General features: G+C 44.4%; 1 protein-coding gene across 2 annotated transcripts in view; it reads left to right on the forward strand.

Moving 5' to 3' along the window:
• LOC310865935 (bone morphogenetic protein receptor type-1A-like) overlaps nt 1-23,277 on the forward strand; it is a 64,699-nt gene that overhangs the window by 39,492 nt on the left and 1,930 nt on the right. For both annotated transcript variants that reach the window (XR_014569855.1, XM_083775142.1), the window contains 9 exons: nt 3,809-3,980; nt 4,585-4,687; nt 4,866-4,965; nt 8,995-9,091; nt 10,222-10,357; nt 10,801-10,993; nt 13,705-14,002; nt 20,107-20,282; nt 21,236-21,366. Coding sequence is in view for 1 of the 2 variants with exons in the window: in XM_083775142.1 (XP_083631268.1) it covers nt 3,809-3,980; nt 4,585-4,687; nt 4,866-4,965; nt 8,995-9,091; nt 10,222-10,357; nt 10,801-10,993; nt 13,705-14,002; nt 20,107-20,282; nt 21,236-21,366 (1,406 nt within the window). In the remaining variant the exon portion in view is untranslated. The remainder of the gene's footprint in view (nt 1-3,808; nt 3,981-4,584; nt 4,688-4,865; nt 4,966-8,994; nt 9,092-10,221; nt 10,358-10,800; nt 10,994-13,704; nt 14,003-20,106; nt 20,283-21,235; nt 21,367-23,277) is intronic.

A 23,277-nucleotide genomic window follows, 5' to 3' on the forward strand; every position in this document is an offset into this window, starting at 1 on the left:
AACCCTGTGAGAACCACTGACAGAAACATAGGGTTTAACCCTGTGAGAACCACTGACATAGAAACATAGGGTTTAACCCTGTGAGAACCACTGACATAGAAACATAGGGTTTAACCCTGTGAGAACCACTGACATAGAAACACAGGGTTTAACCCTGTGAGAACCACTGACATAGAAACATAGGGTTTAACCCTGTGAGAACCACTGACATAGAACATAGGGTTTAACCCTGTGAGAACCACTGACATAGAAACATAGGGTTTAACCCTGTGAGAACCACTGACATAGAAACATATGGTTTAACCCTGTGAGAACCACTGACATAGAAACATAGGGTTTAACCCTGTGAGAACCACTGACATAGAAACATAGGGTTTAACCCTGTGAGAACCACTGACATAGAAACATAGGGTTTAACCCTGTGAGAACCACTGACATAGAAACATAGGGTTTAAACCCTGTGAGAACCACTGACATAGAAACATAGGGTTTAACCCTGTGAGAACCACTGACATAGAAACATAGGGTTTAAACCCTGTGAGAACCACTGACATAGAAACATAGGGTTTAACCCTGTGAGAACCACTGACATAGAAACATAGGGTTTAACCCTGTGAGAACCACTGACATAGAAACATAGGGTTTAAACCCTGTGAGAACCACTGACATAGAAACATAGGGTTTAACCCTGTGAGAACCACTGACATAGAAACATAGGGTTTAACCCTGTGAGAACCACTGACATAGAAACATAGGGTTTAAACCCTGTGAGAACCACTGACATAGAAACATAGGGTTTAACCCTGTGAGAACCACTGACATAGAAACATAGGGTTTAACCCTGTGAGAACCACTGACATAGAAACATAGGGTTTAACCCTGTGAGAACCACTGACATAGAAACATAGGGTTTAACCCTGTGAGAACCACTGACATAGAAACATAGGGTTTAACCCTGTGAGAACCACTGACATAGAAACATAGGGTTTAACCCTGTGAGAACCACTGACATAGAAACATAGGGTTTAACCCTGTGAGAACCACTGACATAGAAACATAGGGTTTAACCCTGTGAGAACCACTAACATAGAAACATAGGGGTTAACCCTGTGAGAACCACTGACATAGAAACATAGGGTTTAACCCTGTGAGAACCACTGACATAGAAACATAGGGGTTAACCCTGTGAGAACCACTGACATAGAAACATAGGGTTTAACCCTGTGAGAACCACTGACATAGAAACATGAGGTTTTTCAGAAAACTGATTGATTTGGAAGACATTATTTCAAGAATCGGCCTCGGGTCTAAATGGGTTCATGTATTTCTTAATGTTGTGTTTTACTACCGAGGAGGTTGAGTTAAAACGATGCATCTAAATATCCACAAACGGAATCGACTTGGAGGGTTAATGAAGGGTTAATGAAACAAAAGAGAAATCCCTAAGCCAGCGGCGGTCGATATAGTTGCTGCTACTTAAATATCAGACAGGATGATGTCATTGTGTGTGTGTGTGTGTGTGTGTGTGTGTGTGTGTGTGTGTGTGTGTGTGTGTGTGCGTGTGCGTGCGCGTGCTCCCTGAAGAGTAGTAGTGAAACTACACTGGAGGCACACTGGCCCTTTGAGAGAGAGAGAGAGAGAGAGAGAGAGAGAGAGACCCAGACTGCCTCTGTGCCAGACCTCAGTCTCCACTCTGCACAATTAACTACACATGTTCTCTCTCTCTCTCTCTCTCCCCCTCTCTCTCCATCCCCCCCCCCCCCCCCCCCCTCTCTCTCTCTCTCTCTCTCTCTCTCTCTCTCTCTGAGTCAGGCCTTTCCCCTACTGGTCTGTGCTCCTGTCAGTCATGCCTCGGTAGCCAATCAACATCCAGCTAGTGCAGGAGGGAGGCTGGACAGAAGAGCATGAAGGATAATAATTGTTTATATATTATTCGGGGGTTTTTTTGGTGTCAGATTTACATAATAATAATAGCTCAGATTTACATAGAGCTTTCATAAATGCCCAAAGCTCTTTACATGAAACACTAAGATTAGACTTTATTCAAGAAAACAAAGAAATAACATATTCTTAGATTACGACGCTGCAATTAATCGGAAACCAGATATCGGACAGTTTTCTGAAATAACCCTATGTTTCTATGTCAGTGGTTCTCACAGGGTTAAACCCTATGTTTCTATGTCAGCGGTTCTCACAGGGTTAAACCCTATGTTTCTATCTCAGTGGTTCTCACAGGGTTAAACCCTATGTTTCTATGTCAGTGGTTCTCACAGGGTTTAAACCCTATGTTTCTATGTCAGTGGTTCTCACAGGGTTAAACCCTATGTTTCTATGTCAGTGGTTCTCACAGGGTTTAAACCCTATGTTTCTATGTCAGTGGTTCTCACAGGGTTAAACCCTATGTTTCTATGTCAGTGGTTCTCACAGGGTTAAACCCTATGTTTCTATGTCAGTGGTTCTCACAGGGTTAAACCCTATGTTTCTATGTCAGTGGTTCTCACAGGGTTAAACCTCATGTTTCTATGTCAGTCGTTCTCACAGGGTTAAACCCTATGTTTCTATGTCAGTGGTTCTCACAGGTTTAAACCCTATGTTTCTATGTCAGTGGTTCTCACAGGGTTAAACCCTATGTTTCCATGTCAGTGGTTCTCACAGGGTTAAACCCTATGTTTCTATGTCAGTGGTTCTCACAGGGTTAAACCCTATGTTTCTATGTCAGTGGTTCTCACAGGGTTAAACCCTATGTTTCTATGTCAGTGGTTCTCACAGGGTTAAACCATATGTTTCTATGTCAGTGGTTCTCACAGGGTTAAACCCTATGTTTCTATGTCAGTGGTTCTCACAGGGTTAAACCATATGTTTCTATGTCAGTGGTTCTCACAGGGTTAAACCCTATGTTTCTATATCAGTGGTTCTCACAGGGTTAAACCATATGTTTCTATGTCAGTGGTTCTCACAGGGTTAAACCATATGTTTCTATGTCAGTGGTTCTCACAGGGTTAAACCCTATGTTTCTATGTCAGTGGTTCTCACAGGGTTAAAACCCTATGTTTCTATGTCAGTGGTTCTCACAGGGTTAAACCCTATGTTTCTATGTCAGTGGTTCTCAGACATTTCCATGCCATGGACCCCCAACAATATATGTAATCATCTGAAAATATCTAGTTCCAGGGACCCCCCTCCCCCCCAGAAGCAAAGACTTGAGTTAAAAGCGTTCGCTCTGAAAGAATATATCTTCAAAGATTTGCACCACATTTTCATGATTTTTCAAAAATAGCAGACCTACAAGCTTGTAGATCTGCTATTTTCCAAACTCAGAATGAGTTAATCATGTGATCGTAACGGTGCGTTTCCATTGGTTAATCATGTGATCGTAACGGTGCGTTTCCATTGGTTAATCGTGTGATGGTAAACGGTGCGTTTCCATTGGTTAATCATGTGATGGTAACGGTGCGTTTCCATTGGTTAATCATGTGATCGTAAACTGTGCATTTCCATTGGTTAATCATGTGATCGTAACGGTGCGTTTCCATTGGTTAATCATGTGATGGTAAACGGTGCGTTTCCATTGGTTAATCATGTGATGGTAAACGGTGCGTTTCCATTGGTTAATCATGTGATGGTAAACGGTGCGTTTCCATTGGTTAATCATGTGATGGTAAACGGTGCGTTTCCATTGGTTAATCATGTGATGGTAACGGTGCGTTTCCATTGGTTAATCATGTGATCGTTACGGTGCGTTTCCATTGGTTAATCATGTGATCGTAAACGGTGCGTTTCCATTGGTTAACGGTGTGATCCATTCCAGCTGCAGGTCAGAATCCAGACCACGTCCTCCTGGGCACCGGGGTGAAGCACGAGGCCCGGCGTCCCGGGGCTGGGGAGGACGCCACCATCGCTCCGGAGGACGCGGCGCGCTTCCTGAGCTGCTACTGCTCTGGACACTGTCCACCGGAGGGCGCCAAAAACAACACCTGCGAGTGAGTACCAGTACCATTACTGCTGTATGCTAAAACTATACCGCATTGAGCACATTTTGATTTTAGTTTTCATTTAGTTTCAGGCACATTTTAGTCACCTGGAATGTCTTAGTGTTGGTCTAGTTTTAGTCGACTAAATGTCATACGATTTTAGTCGACTAAATCTACAGGTGATTTAGTCGACTAAAATGTATTTTGGCGGGCCTTGATGCCATCGTAATGACTTATTTTACACTTGCTGAAAATAGCCGATCTACAAGCTCACAACGCGTCGCAGCGCGACGCGTTGTGAGCTTGTATATCTAGTGTATATCTAGTGAGCTTGTGACTAGTCCCTTCCTAACATTTTAGTCTAGTTTATTATTTGTTGACGAAATTGTCAGTTTATTTAGTCTTAGTTTTAGTCGTCAGCAAACCACCGCCACCGCTCCAGCCCTTCTCTCTGTTTTTACTCACCACCGCTCAACGTTATTTCGCGGTGGTCAGCTCACCACCTAAAACCCAGACTATGAATAGGCCTTAAGCCCTCTCTCTCTCTCTCTCTCTCTCTCTCTCTCTCTCTCTCTCTCTCTCCCTCCTCTGTGTGTCTATGTCTCTCTCCCAGGACCAACGGTCAGTGCTTTGCCATCATAGAGGAGGATGAACATGGAGAGGCCGTTCTGACCTCAGGATGTATGAAGTACGAGGGCTCACACTTCCAGTGCAAGGTACGCACGCACGCACGCACGCACGCACGCACACACGCACACACACACGCACGCACGCACGCACGCACGCAGGGCGGCAGTGGCTCAGGAGGTAGAGCAGCCGGTTCGATCCCGGTTGCCTTTGGATAAAAGCGCTTTATAAATACTCTTGTCTGTCTGTCTGTCTGTCTGTCCGTAGGACTCTCCCAGAGCGCAGACCAGGAGAACGATAGAATGTTGTAACACAGACTTCTGTAACAGAGAACTGCAGCCCACCCTGCCCCCCCCTATTGAGACTGGTAAGATGCACGCACACACACACACACACACACACACACACACACACACACACACGTTATTTTGCAAGTCTGTGTTGTTGAACACACACACACACAGCTTAACGTCGAGAAAGTTACACGACTGACCCACCCAGGTGATGACAATGATACTAATGACCATGCATTACCAGTGCATAGCCTACTGCAGGCCTGGTTGACGAGATGTAGAAGACATGTGTCCAGTGCATAGCCTACTGCAGTCCTGGTTGACTAGATGTAGAAGACATGTGTCCTGTGCATAGCCTACTGCAGTCCTGGTTGACTAGATGTAGAAGACATGTGTCCAGTGCATAGCCTACTGCAGGCCTGGTAGACTAGATGTAGAAGACATGTGTCCAGTGCATAGCCTACTGCAGGCCTGGTTGACTAGATGTAGAAGACATGTGTCCAGTGCATAGCCTACTGCAGGCCTGGTTGACTAGATGTAGAAGACATGTGTCCAGTGCATAGCCTACTGCAGGCCTGGTTGACTAGATGTAGAAGACATGTGTCCAGTGCATAGCCTACTGCAGTCCTGGTTGACTAGATGTAGAAGACATGTGTCCTGTGCATAGCCTACTGCAGTCCTGGTTGACTAGATGTAGAAGACATGTGTCCAGTGCATAGCCTACTGCAGGCCTGGTTGACGAGATGTAGAAGACATGTGTCCAGTGCATAGCCTACTGCAGTCCTGGTTGACTAGATGTAGAAGACATGTGTCCTGTGCATAGCCTACTGCAGTCCTGGTTGACTAGATGTAGAAGACATGTGTCCAGTGCATAGCCTACTGCAGGCCTGGTAGACTAGATGTAGAAGACATGTGTCCAGTGCATAGCCTACTGCAGGCCTGGTTGACTAGATGTAGAAGACATGTGTCCAGTGCATAGCCTACTGCAGGCCTGGTTGACTAGATGTAGAAGACATGTGTCCAGTGCATAGCCTACTGCAGGCCTGGTTGACTAGATGTAGAAGACATGTGTCCAGTGCATAGCCTACTGCAGTCCTGGTTGACTAGATGTAGAAGACATGTGTCCTGTGCATAGCCTACTGCAGTCCTGGTTGACTAGATGTAGAAGACATGTGTCCAGTGCATAGCCTACTGCAGGCCTGGTAGACTAGATGTAGAAGACATGTGTCCAGTGCATAGCCTACTGCAGGCCTGGTTGACTAGATGTAGAAGACATGTGTCCAGTGCATAGCCTACTGCAGGCCTGGTTGACTAGATGTAGAAGACATGTGTCCAGTGCATAGCCTACTGCAGGCCTGGTAGACTAGATGTAGAAGACATGTGTCCAGTGCATAGCCTACTGCAGGCCTGGTTGACTAGATGTAGAAGACATGTGTCCAGTGCATAGCCTACTGCAGTCCTGGTTGACTAGATGTAGAAGACATGTGTCCTGTGCATAGCCTACTGCAGTCCTGGTTGACTAGATGTAGAAGACATGTGTCCAGTGCATAGCCTACTGCAGGCCTGGTAGACTAGATGTAGAAGACATGTGTCCAGTGCATAGCCTACTGCAGGCCTGGTTGACTAGATGTAGAAGACATGTGTCCAGTGCATAGCCTACTGCAGGCCTGGTTGACTAGATGTAGAAGACATGTGTCCAGTGCATAGCCTACTGCAGGCCTGGTAGACTAGATGTAGAAGACATGTGTCCAGTGCATAGCCTACTGCAGGCCTGGTTGACTAGATGTAGAAGACATGTGTCCAGTGCATAGCCTACTGCAGGCCTGGTAGACTAGATGTAGAAGACATGTGTCCAGTGCATAGCCTACTGCAGGCCTGGTTGACGAGATGTAGAAGACATGTGTCCAGTGCATAGCCTACTGCAGTCCTGGTTGACGAGATGTAGAAGACATGTGTCCAGTGCATAGCCTACTGCAGGCCTGGTTGACTAGATGTAGAAGACATGTGTCCAGTGCATAGCCTACTGCAGTCCTGGTTGACGAGATGTAGAAGACATGTGTCCAGTGCATAGCCTACTGCAGTCCTGGTTGACTAGATTTAGAAGACATGTGTCCAGTGCATAGCCTACTGCAGGCCTGGTTGACTAGATGTAGAAGACATGTGTCCAGTGCATAGCCTACTGCAGGCCTGGCTGACTAGATTCAGAAGACATGTGTCCAGTGCATAGCCTACTGCAGGCCTGGTTGACTAGATGTAGAAGACATGTGTCCAGTGCATAGTCTACTGCAGGCCTGGTTGACTAGATGTAGAAGACATGTGTCCAGTGCATAGCCTACTGCAGGCCTGGTTGACTAGATTTAGAAGACATGTGTCCAGTGCATAGCCTACTGCAGGCCTGGTTGACTAGATTTAGAAGACATGTGTCCAGTGCATAGCCTACTGCAGGCCTGGTTGACTAGATTTAGAAGACATGTGTCCAGTGCATAGCCTACTGCAGGCCTGGTTGACTAGATGTAGAAGACATGTGTCCAGTGCATAGCCTACTGCAGGCCTGGTTGACTAGATTTAGAAGACATGTGTCCAGTGCATAGCCTACTGCAGGCCTGGTTGACTAGATTTAGAAGACATGTGTCCAGTGCATAGCCTACTGCAGGCCTGGTTGACTAGATTTAGAAGACATGTGTCCAGTGCATAGTCTACTGCAGGCCTGGTTGACTAGATTTAGAACAGTGTTTCCCAACCTTTTTTGTCCCAGGGAACACTTTTCATAGCCTAAAAGTCTCGGGGAACACCTAGGGGGGGGGGGGGTATATATATATATATATATATATATATATACACACACATACATATATATACATATATATATATTAAATATACATATATATTAAAAATATAGTCAAAGTAAATATACTTTTAAAAACACACATGACAGCACTCATCAAATAACTTAAAAGAGAAAGAAAAGGACAGAGACAGTGCCTCAGTTTAAAAAAAATTGCTTATATACAATGTGAAATTCCACCTAATCCTTTTCCTTGTCTTTATTATGGGCCAACTTGTGAAAGCTGCATGCTTTTATTGTGAAGGGTCTCAGTTCTCACAGCCTGCTTATTTCCACGTGCTGAAAATAGCTGATCGACAAGCTCACAACGCGTTGAGTCCGCAACGCGTTGTGAGCTTGTAGATCAGCCATTTTCAGCATGCAAGCATAACACGTGTACGACGAAGAATAAATCGGGCATCACTGCGCTTCTGTGGTCACTGTGGAGGGAGGGAGATATATTTTGTTGGCCGAATGAGGCGATCATGTTTGGACATCTATGGACAGCTATTTTGGACATCTATTTTTCGTGGCACATTATGTTTAATCACAACAACGTCACGTTTACTTTACGTGTTTGGGTCGGGACATGTAGCCTAGGACTGTATGTGTCTGCTGTCTACGTGCATATGCGCTCTGCGCGCTCCAGTCTTTCTAGAGGGAGCGAAATGTAGCGTCTTCTGCATGCATCTAAGCATTAACATTTCAATGGCCGAGGGTCGTTAGAGTCTATTGTTCCGTGTTGTTGTTATCGACGACGCAACAATAAGAATCCTGCAGCTCAGTAGCTATAATATTGCTTTTGGGGGAGAGTTAGTGTGCCGCCTGATTTGACAGAAAGTAACACTATAACTTAATTTCGGTCAAATTACGCGGAGCACTTGGACACATCAAACGGAGCACCAAAGCTCCGCGACACACAGGTTGGGAAACACTGATTTAGAAGACATGTGTCCAGTGCATAGCCTACTGCAGGCCTGGTTGACTAGATTTAGAAGACATGTGTCCAGTGCATAGCCTACTGCAGGCCTGGTTGACTAGATGTAGAAGACATGTGTCCAGTGCATAGCCTACTGCAGTCCTGGTTGACTAGATTTAGAAGACATGTGTCCAGTGCATAGCCTACTGCAGGCCTGGTCGACTAGATGTAGAAGACATGTGTCCAGTGCATAGCCTACTGCAGGCCTGGTTGACTAGGTGGATATTTCAGCAGTGCTCATTGGTTGTCTCGTCAACAGGTTGATATTTCAGCAGTGCTCATTGGTTGTCTCGTCAACAGGTGGATATTTCAGCAGTGCTCATTGGCTGGCCTTCCTCATCTCCATGACGATCTGCGCCTGCACGCTGATCTGTGTCACCGTGGTGTGTTACTACAGGTCAGTGACCTTCATATGACCTCCGACCTTTAGTGTTACAATTTTTACAATGTATTCACTTATCGGACGCTCTTAATCCAGAGATATTTACAGTAAGCAAGAACAACACATGGTGATACATCACATACATAGAGATAGAACAATAGAACAACACATGGTGATACATCACATACATAGAGATAGAACAATAGAACAACACATGGTGATACATCACATACATAGAGATAGAACAATAGAACAACACATGGTGATACATCACATACATAGAGATAGAACAATAGAACAACACATGGTGATACATCGCATACATAGAAACAGAACAATAGAACAACACATGGTGATACATCACATACATAGAGATAGAACAATAGAACAACACATGGTGATACATCACATACATAGAGATAGAACAATAGAACAACACATGGTGATACATCACATACATAGAGATAGAACAATAGAACAACACATGGTGATACATCACATACATAGAGATAGAACAATAGAACAACACATGGTGATACATCACATACATAGAGATAGAACAATAGAACAACACATGGTGATACATCGCATACATAGAAACAGAACAATAGAACAACACATGGTGATACATCACATACATAGAGATAGAACAATAGAACAACACATGGTGATACATCACATGCATAGAGATAGAACAATAGAACAACACATGGTGATACATCACATACATAGAGATAGAACAATAGAACAACACATGGTGATACATCACATACATAGAGATAGAACAATAGAACAACACATGGTGATTCATCACATACATAGAAATGTGACTACATTTTTGTTGTGGTGTTTCACAGATACAAGTGGCAGACAGAAAGGTGTTACATAGATATTAGTGACCTATATAACCATGTTGTGGTGTGTCACACAGAAAGGTGTTACCTATATAACCATGTCGTGGTGTTACACAGAAAGGTGTTACCTATATAACCATGTTGTGGTGTTACACAGAAAGGTGTTACCTATATAACCATGTTGTGGTGTGTCACACAGAAAGGTGTTACCTATATAACCATGGTGTCACACAGATACAAGTGGCAGACAGAAAGGTGTTACCTATATAACCATGTCGTGGTGTCACACAGATACAAGTGGCAGACAGAAAGGTGTTACCAGAGGGACTTGGAGCAGGATGAGGCGTTCATCCCAGTGGGAGAGTCTCTCAAAGACCTCATCCACCAATCACAGAGCTCCGGCAGTGGATCCGGACTCCCTCTGCTGGTAGGAGCAACGCACTGCACGGGGAGGGGCCCGGTGCAGGCACTCACACACTCACACTCACACACTCACACACTCACTCACTCACGCACACGCACACTCACACTCACTCACACACTCACTCACTCAGTCACTCACTCACTCACTCACTCACTCACTCACTCACTCACACACACACACACACACACACACACACACACACACACACACACACACACACTCTCTCTCTCTCTCTCTCTCTCTCTCTCTCTCTCTCTCTCTCTCTCTCTCTCTCTCTCTCTCTCTCTCTCACCCCCCCCCCCCCCCCCCACACACACACACACCCCCCTTTAGTGTTTGGTTGTGAGTTTGTAGATCAACTTCTGTTTCTGTGTGTGTGTGTGTGTGCCTGCCTGCCTGCCTGCCTGTGTGTGTGTGTACCTGTGCGTACCTGTGTGTGTGTTCAGGTCCAGAGGACCATCGCCAAGCAGATCCAGATGGTGCGTCAGGTGGGCTCGGGGCGCTACGGGGAGGTGTGGCTGGGCCGCTGGAGAGGGGAGAAGGTGGCCGTGAAGGTCTTCTTCACCAGAGAGGAAGCTTCCTGGTTCAGAGAGACCGAGATCTACCAGACCGTCCTCATGAGACACGACAACATCCTGTGTAAGACCTGACCTGAGATCAGATTCATACCAGGTTTCCACTGGACACACACTGGTGTGATTAACCCATTCTGACCTGAGATCAGATTCTAAAAATGTCAGTCGCTCTTTGATTAAAATAAATAAATAGCAGACCTACAAGCTCGTATCGCGCCACTCGGTGGCGCGCTATGAGCTTGTAGATCTGCTATTTTATCACTAATAATCATGAAAAAATGATTTTTATGAATTTTACAAAAATATTTAGATTTTCATTATCGTGATAACGATGGCTTCCATTTTCGCATTGCAACTTTTCAGGACTAGAAAGCCTGCAGTTTCTATTAGCTTGTATTCCCCATCAATGATGTCACTGGAAGACGGTTTCTAAACTGCCCACAGCCCTCCTATGAGACACAGACCGAGTAGAAAAAGATTGCGCAATTTTTTCATGATTATTAGTGAGGACCTATTATATGAATATAGGTTGAAAAGTGGTGAAGTCGTCCTTTAACCCATTTCCACCTGAGAAAGATTCCTGAAAACATCTGAAAAAAAAAACATGTTTCTATGTGTCAGTCGTTCTCTATTAACTATTTCATGTCAAGGACCCCCAGAATTACATGTATTTGGCCGCCGACCCCCATCTGAAAATATGTTGTTCCAGGGACCTCCCCCCCCCCCCCCCCAGACAGATTTGAGTTAAAAACGTTCGCTCTGAAAGAATATATATTCTACCACAGGTCGAGGAAGCAATCTGATTGGTTGAACCAGCACTATTCACCACCTGTGACGGTTGCAGGTTTCATCCTAAAGTAGTAAACCACTGTGTTGTCGGCTGTAGGTTTCATCCTAAAGTAGTAAACCACTGTGTTGTCGGCTGTAGGTTTCATCCTAAAGTAGTAAACCACTGTGTTGTCGGCTGTAGGTTTCATCCTAAAGTATTAAACCACTGTGTTGTCGGCTGTAGGTTTCATCCTAAAGTAGTAAACCACTGTGTTGTCGGCTGTAGGTTTCATTATAAAGTAGTAAACCACTGTGTTGTCGGCTGTAGGTTTCATCCTAAAGTAGTAAACCACTGTGTTGTCGGCTGTAGGTTTCATCCTAAAGTATTAAACCACTGTGTTGTCGGCTGTAGGTTTCATCCTAAAGTAGTAAACCACTGTGTTGTCGGCTGTAGGTTTCATCCTAAAGTAGTAAACCACTGTGTTGTCGGCTGTAGGTTTCATTATAAAGTATTAAACCACTGTGTTGTCGGCTGTAGGTTTCATTATAAAGTAGTAAACCACTGTGTTGTCGGCTGTAGGTTTCATCCTAAAGTAGTAAACCACTGTGTTGTCGGCTGTAGGTTTCATCCTAAAGTAGTAAACCACTGTGTTGTCGGCTGTAGGTTTCATCCTAAAGTAGTAAACCACTGTGTTGTCGGCTGTAGGTTTCATTATAAAGTAGTAAACCACTGTGTTGTCGGCTGTAGGTTTCATCCTAAAGTACTAAACCACTGTGTTGTCGGCTGTAGGTTTCATTATAAAGTAGTAAACCACTGTGTTGTCGGCTGTAGGTTTCATCCTAAAGTAGTAAACCACTGTGTTGTCGGCTGTAGGTTTCATCCTAAAGTATTAAACCACTGTGTTGTCGGCTGTAGGTTTCATTATAAAGTAGTAAACCACTGTGTTGTCGGCTGTAGGTTTCATCCTAAAGTAGTAAACCACTGTGTTGTCGGCTGTAGGTTTCATTATAAAGTATTAAACCACTGTGTTGTCGGCTGTAGGTTTCATCCTAAAGTAGTAAACCACTGTGTTGTCGGCTGTAGGTTTCATCCTAAAGTAGTAAACCACTGTGTTGTCGGCTGTAGGTTTCATTATAAAGTATTAAACCACTGTGTTGTCGGCTGTAGGTTTCATTATAAAGTAGTAAACCACTGTGTTGTCGGCTGTAGGTTTCATTATAAAGTAGTAAACCACTGTGTTGTCGGCTGTAGGTTTCATCCTAAAGTAGTAAACCACTGTGTTGTCGGCTGTAGGTTTCATCCTAAAGTAGTAAACCACTGTGTTGTCGGCTGTAGGTTTCATCCTAAAGTAGTAAACCACTGTGTTGTCGGCTGTAGGTTTCATTATAAAGTAGTAAACCACTGTGTTGTCGGCTGTAGGTTTCATCCTAAAGTACTAAACCACTGTGTTGTCGGCTGTAGGTTTCATTATAAAGTAGTAAACCACTGTGTTGTCGGCTGTAGGTTTCATCCTAAAGTATTAAACCACTGTGTTGTCGGCTGTAGGTTTCATTATAAAGTAGTAAACCACTGTGTTGTCGGCTGTAGGTTTCATTATAAAGTAGTAAACCACTGTGTTGTCGGCTGTAGGTTTCATCCTAAAGTAGTAAACCACTGTGTTGTCGGCTGTAGGTTTCATTATAAAGTAGTAAACCACTGTGTTGTCGGCTGTAGGTTTCATTATAAAGTATTAAACCACTGTGTTGTCGGCTGTAGGTTTCATTATAAAGTAGTAAACCACTGTGTTGTCGGCTGTAGGTTTCATCCTAAAGTAGTAAACCACTGTGTTGTCGGCTGTAGGTTTCATTATAAAGTAGTAAACCACTGTGTTGTCGGCTGTAGGTTTCATCCTAAAGTAGTAAACCACTGTGTTGTCGGCTGTAGGTTTCATCCTAAAGTATTAAACCACTGTGTTGTCGGCTGTAGGTTTCATTATAAAGTATTAAACCATGTGTTGTCGGTTGCAGGTTTCATCGCGGCGGACATCAAAGGCACCGGGGCGTTCACGCAGCTGTTCCTGATCACGGACTACCACGAGAACGGCTCCCTGCACGACTTCCTGAAGCTGACCACGCTGGACACGGCCTCGCTGCTGCGTCTGGCCTACAGCGCAGCCTGTGGCCTCTGCCACCTCCACACGGAGATCTACGGCACGCAGGGCAAGCCCGCCATCGCCCACCGAGACCTGAAGAGCAAGAACATCCTGATGAAGAGGAACGGGACCTGTTGCATCGCCGACCTGGGCCTGGCGGTCAAGTTTAACAGGTTAGAACGTAAACCTGAACCTGACCTAAACCTAACCTAACCTGACCTAAACCTGAACCTAACCTAAACCTAACCTAAACCTAACCCGACCTATCACCGACCTGAGCAACGGAAGCTCTGATCATGAGTAAAATATAAATGCTTCCGTTGTACAGTCTGGAGCAACGGAAGCTCTGATCATGAGTAAAATATAAATGCTTCCGTCATACAGTCTGGAGCAACGGAAGCTCTGATCATGAGTAAAATATACATGCTTCCGTCGTACAGTCTGGAGCAACGGAAGCTCTGATCATGAGTCAAATATAAATGCTTCCGTCGTACAGTCTGGAGCAACGGAAGCTCTGATCATGAGTCAAATATAAATGCTTCCGTCGTACAGTCTGGAGCAACGGAAGCTCTGATCATGAGTAAAATATAAATGCTTCCGTCGTACAGTCTGGAGCAACGGAAGCTCTGATCATGAGTAAAATATAAATGCGTCCGTCATACAGTCTGGAGAAACGGAAGCTTCGATCATGAGTAAAATATTAATGCTTCCATCGTACAGTCTGGAGCAACGGATGCTCTGATCAAGAGTAAAATATAAATGCTTCCGTCATACAGTCTGGAGCAACAGAAGCTCTGATCATACAGTCTGGAGCAACGGAAGCTCTGATCACCAGTAAAATATAAATGCTTCCGTCGTACAGTCTGGAGCAACGGAAGCTCTGATCATGAGTAAAATATAAATGCTTCCGTCGTACAGTCTGGAGCAACGGTAGCTCTGATCATGAGTAAAATATAAATGCTTCCGTCGTACAGTCTGGAGCAACGGAAGCTCTGATCACCAGTAAAATATAAATGCTTCTGTCGTACAGTCTGGAGCAACGGAAGCTCTGATCACCAGTAAAATATAAATGCTTCCGTCGTACAGTCTGGAGCAACGGAAGCTCTGATCACGAGTAAAATATAAATGCTTCCGTCGTACAGTCTGGAGCAACGGAAGCTCTGATCATGAGTAAAATATAAATGCTTCCGTCATACAGTCTGGAGCAACGGAAGCTCTGATCATGAGTAAAATATAAATGCTTCCGTCGTACAGCCTGTAGCAACGGAAGCTCTGATCATGAGTAAAATATAAATGCTTCCGTCGTACCGTCTGGAGCAACGGAAGCTCTGATCACGAGTAAAATATAAATGCTTCTGTCGTACAGTCTGGAGCAACGGAAGCTCTGATCATGAGTAAAATATAAATGCTTCCGTCATACAGTCTGGAGCAACGGAAGCTCTGATCGTGAGTAAAATATAAATGCTTCCGTCGTACAGTCTGGAGCAACGGAAGCTCTGATCATGAGGAAAATATAAATGCTTCCGTCGTACACTCTGGAGCAACGGAAGCTCTGATCATGAGTAAAATATAAATGCTTCCGTCGTACAGTCTGGAGCAATGGAAGCTCTGATCATGAGTAAAGTATAAATGCGTCCGTCATACAGTCTGGAGAAACGGAAGCTTCGATCATGAGTAAAATATTAATGCTTCCATCGTACAGTCTGGAGCAACGGATGCTCTGATCATGAGTAAAATATAAATGCTTCCGTCATACAGTCTGGAGCAACAGAAGCTCTGATCATACAGTCTGGAGCAACGGAAGCTATGATCACGAGTAAAATATAAATGCTTCCGTCGTACAGTCTGGAGCAACGGAAGCTCTGATCATGAGTCAAATATAAATGCTTCCGTCGTACAGTCTGGAGCAACGGAAGCTCTGATCATGAGTCAAATATAAATGCTTCCGTCGTACAGTCTGGAGCAACGGAAGCTCTGATCATGAGTCAAATAAAAATGCTTCCGTCATACAGTCTGGAGCAACGGAAGCTCTGATCATGAGTAAAATATAAATGCTTCCGTCGTACAGTCTGGAGCAACGGAAGCTCTGATCATGAGTAAAATATAAATGTTTCCGTCGTACAGTCTGGAGCAACGGAAGCTCTGATCACCAGTAAAATATAAATGCTTCTGTCGTACAGTCTGGAGCAACGGAAGCTCTGATCACCAGTAAAATATAAATGCTTCCGTCGTACAGTCTGGAGCAACGGAAGCTCTGATCACGAGTAAAATATAAATGCTTCCGTCGTACAGTCTGGAGCAACGGAAGCTCTGATCATGAGTAAAATATAAATGCTTCCGTCATACAGTCTGGAGCAACGGAAGCTCTGATCACGAGTAAAATATAAATGCTTCCGTCGTACAGTCTGGAGCAACGGAAGCTCTGATCATGAGTCAAATATAAATGCTTCCGTCGTACAGTCTGGAGCAACGGAAGCTCTGATCATGAGTCAAATATAAATGCTTCCGTCGTACAGTCTGGAGCAACGGAAGCTCTGATCATGAGTCAAATAAAAATGCTTCCGTCATACAGTCTGGAGCAACGGAAGCTCTGATCATGAGTAAAATATAAATGCTTCCGTCGTACAGTCTGGAGCAACGGAAGCTCTGATCATGAGTAAAATATAAATGCTTCCGTCGTACAGTCTGGAGCAACGGAAGCTCTGATCACCAGTAAAATATAAATGCTTCTGTCGTACAGTCTGGAGCAACGGAAGCTCTGATCACCAGTAAAATATAAATGCTTCCGTCGTACAGTCTGGAGCAACGGAAGCTCTGATCACGAGTAAAATATAAATGCTTCCGTCGTACAGTCTGGAGCAACGGAAGCTCTGATCATGAGTAAAATATAAATGCTTCCGTCATACAGTCTGGAGCAACGGAAGCTCTGATCACGAGTAAAATATAAATGCTTCCGTCGTACAGTCTGGAGCAACGGAAGCTCTGATCATGAGTAAAATATAAATGCTTCCGTCGTACAGTCTGGAGCAACGGAAGCTCTGATCACCAGTAAAATATAAATGCTTCTGTCGTACAGTCTGGAGCAACGGAAGCTCTGATCACCAGTAAAATATAAATGCTTCCGTCGTACAGTCTGGAGCAACGGAAGCTCTGATCACGAGTAAAATATAAATGCTTCCGTCGTACAGTCTGGAGCAACGGAAGCTCTGATCATGAGTAAAATATAAATGCTTCCGTCATACAGTCTGGAGCAACGGAAGCTCTGATCACGAGTAAAATATAAATGCTTCCGTCGTACAGTCTGGAGCAACGGAAGCTCTGATCATGAGTCAAATATAAATGCTTCCGTCGTACAGTCTGGAGCAACGGAAGCTCTGATCATGAGTCAAATATAAATGCTTCCGTCGTACAGTCTGGAGCAACGGAAGCTCTGATCATGAGTCAAATAAAAATGCTTCCGTCATACAGTCTGGAGCAACGGAAGCTCTGATCATGAGTAAAATATAAATGCTTCCGTCGTACAGTCTGGAGCAACGGAAGCTCTGATCACCAGTAAAATATAAATGCTTCTGTCGTACAGTCTGGAGCAACGGAAGCTCTGATCACCAGTAAAATATAAATGCTTCCGTCGTACAGTCTGGAGCAACGGAAGCTCTGATCACGAGTAAAATATAAATGCTTCCGTCGTACAGTCTGGAGCAACGGAAGCTCTGATCATGAGTAAAATATAAATGCTTCCGTCGTACAGTCTGGAGCAACGGAAGCTCTGATCATGAGTCAAATATAAATGCTTCCGTCGTACAGTCTGGAGCAACGGAAGCTCTGATCACGAGTAAAATATAAATGCTTCCGTCGTACAGTTCCACACTCTATAGAACACGTGATACTAGAGCATCACTAACCCCTCCTCTGTATTTACATAGCTTACAATAATAATAATAATAATAATAAGCTTACTCTCAATATAAAGAAATGCAACCTGGGATAGTTCCACACAACCTGGGATAGTTCCTCACATTGGAACTATCCCATTGAGACAAAGCGGGGTGCCTATGGGGCTATAGTTCCACACATTGGAACTATCCCATTGAGACAAAGCGGGGTGCCTATGGGCTATAGTTCCACACATTGGAACTATCCCATTGAGACAAAGCGGGGTGTCTATGGGCTATAGTTCCACACGTTGGAACTATCCCATTGAGACAAAGCGGGGTGTCTATGGGCTATAGTTCCTCACATTGGAACTATCCCATTGAGACAAAGCGGGGTGCCTATGGGGCTATAGTTCCTCACATTGGAACTATAGTTCCTCACATTGGAACTATCCCATTGAGACAAAGCAGGGTGCTATGGGCTATAGTTCCACACATTGGAACTATCCCATTGAGACAAAGCGGGGTGCCTATGGGCTATAGTTCCACACATTGGAACTATCCCATTGAGACAAAGCGGGGTGCCTATGGGCTATAGTTCCACACATTGGAACTATCCCATTGAGACAAAGTGGGGTGCCTATGGGCTATAGTTCCACACATTGGAACTATCCCATTGAGACAAAGCGGGGTGCCTATGGGCTATAGTTCCTCACATTGGAACTATCCCATTGAGACAAAGCGGGGTGCCTATGGGGCTATAGTTCCACACATTGGAACTATCCCATTGAGACAAAGCGGGGTGCCTATGGGCTATAGTTCCACACATTGGAACTATCCCATTGAGACAAAGCGGGGTGCCTATGGGCTATAGTTCCACACATTGGAACTATCCCATTGAGACAAAGCGGGGTGCCTATGGGCTATAGTTCCACACATTGGAACTATCCCATTGAGACAAAGCGGGGTGCTATGGGCTATAGTTCCACACATTGGAACTATCCCATTGAGACAAAGCGGGTGCCTATGGGGCCATAGTTCCACACATTGGAACTATCCCATTGAGACAAAGCAGGGTGCTATGGGCTATAGTTCCACACATTGGAACTATCCCATTGAGACAAAGCGGGGTGCCTATGGGCTATAGTTCCACACATTGGAACTATCCCATTGAGACAAAGCGGGGTGCTATGGGCTATAGTTCCACACATTGGAACTATCCCATTGAGACAAAGCAGGGTGCTATGGGCTGTAGTTCCACACATTGGAACTATCCCATTGAGACAAAGCAGGGTGCTATGGGCTATAGTTCCACACATTGGAACTATCTCATTGAGACAAAGCGGGGTGCCTATGGGCTATAGTTCCACACATTGGAACTATCCCATTGAGACAAAGCAGGGTGCTATGGGCTATAGTTCCTCACATTGGAACTATCCCATTGAGACAAAGCGGGGTGCCTATGGGCTATAGTTCCACACATTGGAACTATCCCATTGAGACAAAGTGGGGTGCCTATGGGCTATAGTTCCTCACATTGGAACTATCCCATTGAGACAAAGCGGGGTGCCTATGGGCTATAGTTCCACACATTGGAACTATCCCATTGAGACAAAGCGGGGTGCCTATGGGCTATAGTTCCACACATTGGAACTATCCCATTGAGACAAAGCGGGGTGCCTATGGGCTATAGTTCCACACATTGGAACTATCCCATTGAGACAAAGTGGGGTGCCTATGGGCTATAGTTCCTCACATTGGAACTATCCCATTGAGACAAAGCGGGGTGCCTATGGGCTATAGTTCCTCACATTGGAACTATCCCATTGAGACAAAGCAGGGTGCTATGGGCTATAGTTCCACACATTGGAACTATCCCATTGAGACAAAGCGGGGTGCTATGGGCTATAGTTCCTCACATTGGAACTATCCCATTGAGACAAAGCGGGGTGCCTATGGGCTATAGTTCCACACATTGGAACTATCCCATTGAGACAAAGCGGGGTGCCTATGGGCTATAGTTCCACACATTGGAACTATCCCATTGAGACAAAGCAGGGTGCCTATGGGCTATAGTTCCACACATTGGAACTATCCCATTGAGACAAAGCTCGGTGCCTATGGGCTATAGTTCCTCACATTGGAACTATCCCATTGAGACAAAGCGGGGTGCCTATGGGCTATAGTTCCACACATTGGAACTATCCCATTGAGACAAAGCGGGGTGCCTATGGGCTATAGTTCCACACATTGGAACTATCCCATTGAGACAAAGTGGGGTGCCTATGGGGCTATAATTCCACACATTGGAACTATCCCATTGAGACAGAATGAGCACTTCCTCATTCCATTGTCACAATGGGAGTCAACACTATAACCCCCTCCTCTCTGCTGTGTCTCCATAGCGACACCAATGAGGTGGACGTCCCCCTGAGCACCAGGATGGGCACACGGCGCTACATGGCTCCGGAGGTTCTGGACGAGACGCTGAACAAGAACCACTTCCAGGCGTTCATCATGGCCGACATCTACAGCTACGCCCTGGTGATCTGGGAGATGACCCGACGCTGTGTGACTGGAGGTACACGCACACACACACACACACTGTACACACACACACACACACACACACACACACACACACAGCTACGCCCTGGTGATCTGGGAGATGACCGGACGCTATGTGACTGGAGGTACACAAACACTGGAAATTAAGCTACGATGACTAAAACTAAGACTAAATATACTGACAATTTCGTTGACAAAATACAAACTAGACTCAAATGTTAGGAAGGGACTAGTGGACAATAATTCCAGTATAAGTCATTTTACACTTTGGTTGCATGCTGAAAATAGCCGATCTACAAGCTCACAACGTGTCGCGCTGTGAGCTTGTAGATCGGCTATTTTCAGCAAGTGTAAAAACACTCATTACGACGGCATCAAGGCCCGCCAAAATACATTTTAGTCGACTGAATCAACTGTAGATTTAGTCGACTAAAATCTCATGACGTTTAGTCGACTAAAACTAGACTAACACTAAGACATTTCCAGGTGACTAAAATGTGACTAAAACTAAATTAAGTTTCAGTCCAAAGACTATGACTAAAACTAAAATAGAAATTTCCTGCCAAAAACAACACTGTTCGTCAGGTACCTGACGAAGACTTTTTCCAGATATAACATGCTTCACACATATAATAACATGTTAATGACATGTTAATGACATGTTTTAACATGTTAATAACATGTTTAACCCATTCTGACCGGGCACCCATTTTGGTATTGGCATCATGTTATGCTTTTAGCTATTGAAAAATAGCAGATCTACAAGCTCATATCGCGCCACCGAGTGGCGCGATACGAGCTTGTAGGTCTGCTATTATTATTTTTTATCGAAGAACGACTGACATTTTTAGAATCTGATCTCAGGTCAGAATGGGTTAATCAGACCAGTGTGTGTCCAGTGGAAACCTCGTTATGAATCTGATCTCAGGTCAGAATGGGTTAACATGTTAATGACATGTTTTAAAGGCATGGTGGAGGACTACCAGCTGCCATACTACGACATGGTGCCCTCAGAGCCATCCTATGAAGACATGGTGGAGGTGGTGTGTGTGAAGGGACAGCGCCCCACGGTGTCCAACCGCTGGAACGGCGACGAGGTGAGACGTCATCACATCATATGGATCCTTTCGGGCGATAAAACCATATCCAAGAAGGGATAAATTAACACTAAATAAAATAAAACCATATCCAACGGATAATAATCAGCCGACAGGATGATTTTAAACGCCGAGACCGATTCCACAAATGTCTTCTAAATCCTGACAGTTTTCTGAAAGACCCTCATGTTTCTGTTTTCATGTCAAGGACCCCGGAAATTATCTGTAATTGACCGCCGACCCCCTTCTGAAAATATGTTGTTCCAGGGACTTCTCCTCTGCATGCTGTAGTGTTTAGATGGTTCTGTTATGACTTCTCCTCTGCATGCTGTAGTGTTTAGATGGTTCTGTTATGACTTCTCCTCTGCATGTTGTAGTGTTTAGATGGTTCTGTTATGACTTCTCCTCGGCATGCTGTAGTGTTTAGATGGTTCTGTTATGACTTCTCCTCTGCATGCTGTAGTGTTTAGATGGTTCTGTTATGACTTCTCCTCTGCATGTTGTAGTGTTTAGATGGTTCTGTTATGACTTCTCCTCTGCATGCTGTAGTGTTTAGATGGTTCTGTTATGACTTCTCCTCTGCATGCTGTAGTGTTTAGATGGTTCTGTTATGACTTCTCCTCTGCATGTTGTAGTGTTTAGATGGTTCTGTTATGACTTCTCCTCTGCATGTTGTAGTGTTTAGATGGTTCTGTTATGACTTCTCCTCTGCATGTTGTAGTGTTTAGATGGTTCTGTTATGACTTCTCCTCTGCATGTTGTAGTGTTTAGATGGTTCTGTTATGACTTCTCCTCTGCATGCTGTAGTGTTTAGTTGGTTCTGTTATGACTTCTCCTCTGCATGTTGTAGTGTTTAGATGGTTCTGTTATGACTTCTCCTCTGCATGCTGTAGTGTTTAGTTGGTTCTGTTATGACTTCTCCTCTGCATGTTGTAGTGTTTAGATGGTTCTGTTATGACTTCTCCTCTGCATGTTGTAGTGTTTAGATGGTTCTGTTATGACTTCTCCTCTGCATGTTGTAGTGTTTAGATGGTTCTGTTATGACTTCTCCTCTGCATGCTGTAGTGTTTAGTTGGTTCTGTTATGACTTCTCCTCTGCATGCTGTAGTGTTTAGTTGGTTCTGTTATGACTTCTCCTCTGCATGCTGTAGTGTTTAGTTGGTTCTGTTATGACTTCTCCTCTGCATGCTGTAGTGTTTAGTTGGTTCTGTTATGACTTCTCCTCTGCATGTTGTATTAGATGGTTCTGTTATGACTTCTCCTCTGCATGTTGTATTAGATGGTTCTGTTATGACTAGGGTTGCCACCTTTGAGATCTTGAAATAAGGGACACTCTTTACGCCTGCCGCGGCCTTGCGGTGCAGGCGTGTGCGGCAAGGCCAGCAATAAGTTGAAGCAATAAGTTGAAGCAATAAGTTGAAGCAATAAGTTGAAGCAATAAGTTGAAGCAATAAGTTGAAGCAATACGTTGAAGCAATACGTTGAAGCAATAAGTCAAAGCAATAATTTGAAGTTTCCCTTCAACTTATTGTTTATGGTATGCTATCCACAACTTTTGAAGTAGAATTTTGTTTTCCAAATGAGCATAACAACATCAGCAGCCCATTATAGAATATATGCCAGCGACCCCCATAAGAGAAGATTTTTACACAGTGATTCTCACCCCTTTTAATTTCAAGTACCAGTTTGACATGCATTAGTATACAGACCCCCATTTAATGGCATTTCTATCTCTGGGACCCCCAATTCATATTGTAAAATCAATGTTAATTTAACTCTGATGGTCCATTTGGTTCCATTTGTACACTCTCAGAGTCACAGACCCATAAGGGTCCATTTGGTTCCATTTGTACACTCTCAGAGTCACAGACCCATAAGGGTCCATTTGGTTCCATTTGTACACTCTCAGAG

Source organism: Protomyctophum parallelum (genome assembly GCF_964188405.1).
Source record: "Protomyctophum parallelum genome assembly, chromosome: 10".
Lineage (NCBI taxonomy): Eukaryota > Metazoa > Chordata > Actinopteri > Myctophiformes > Myctophidae > Protomyctophum > Protomyctophum parallelum.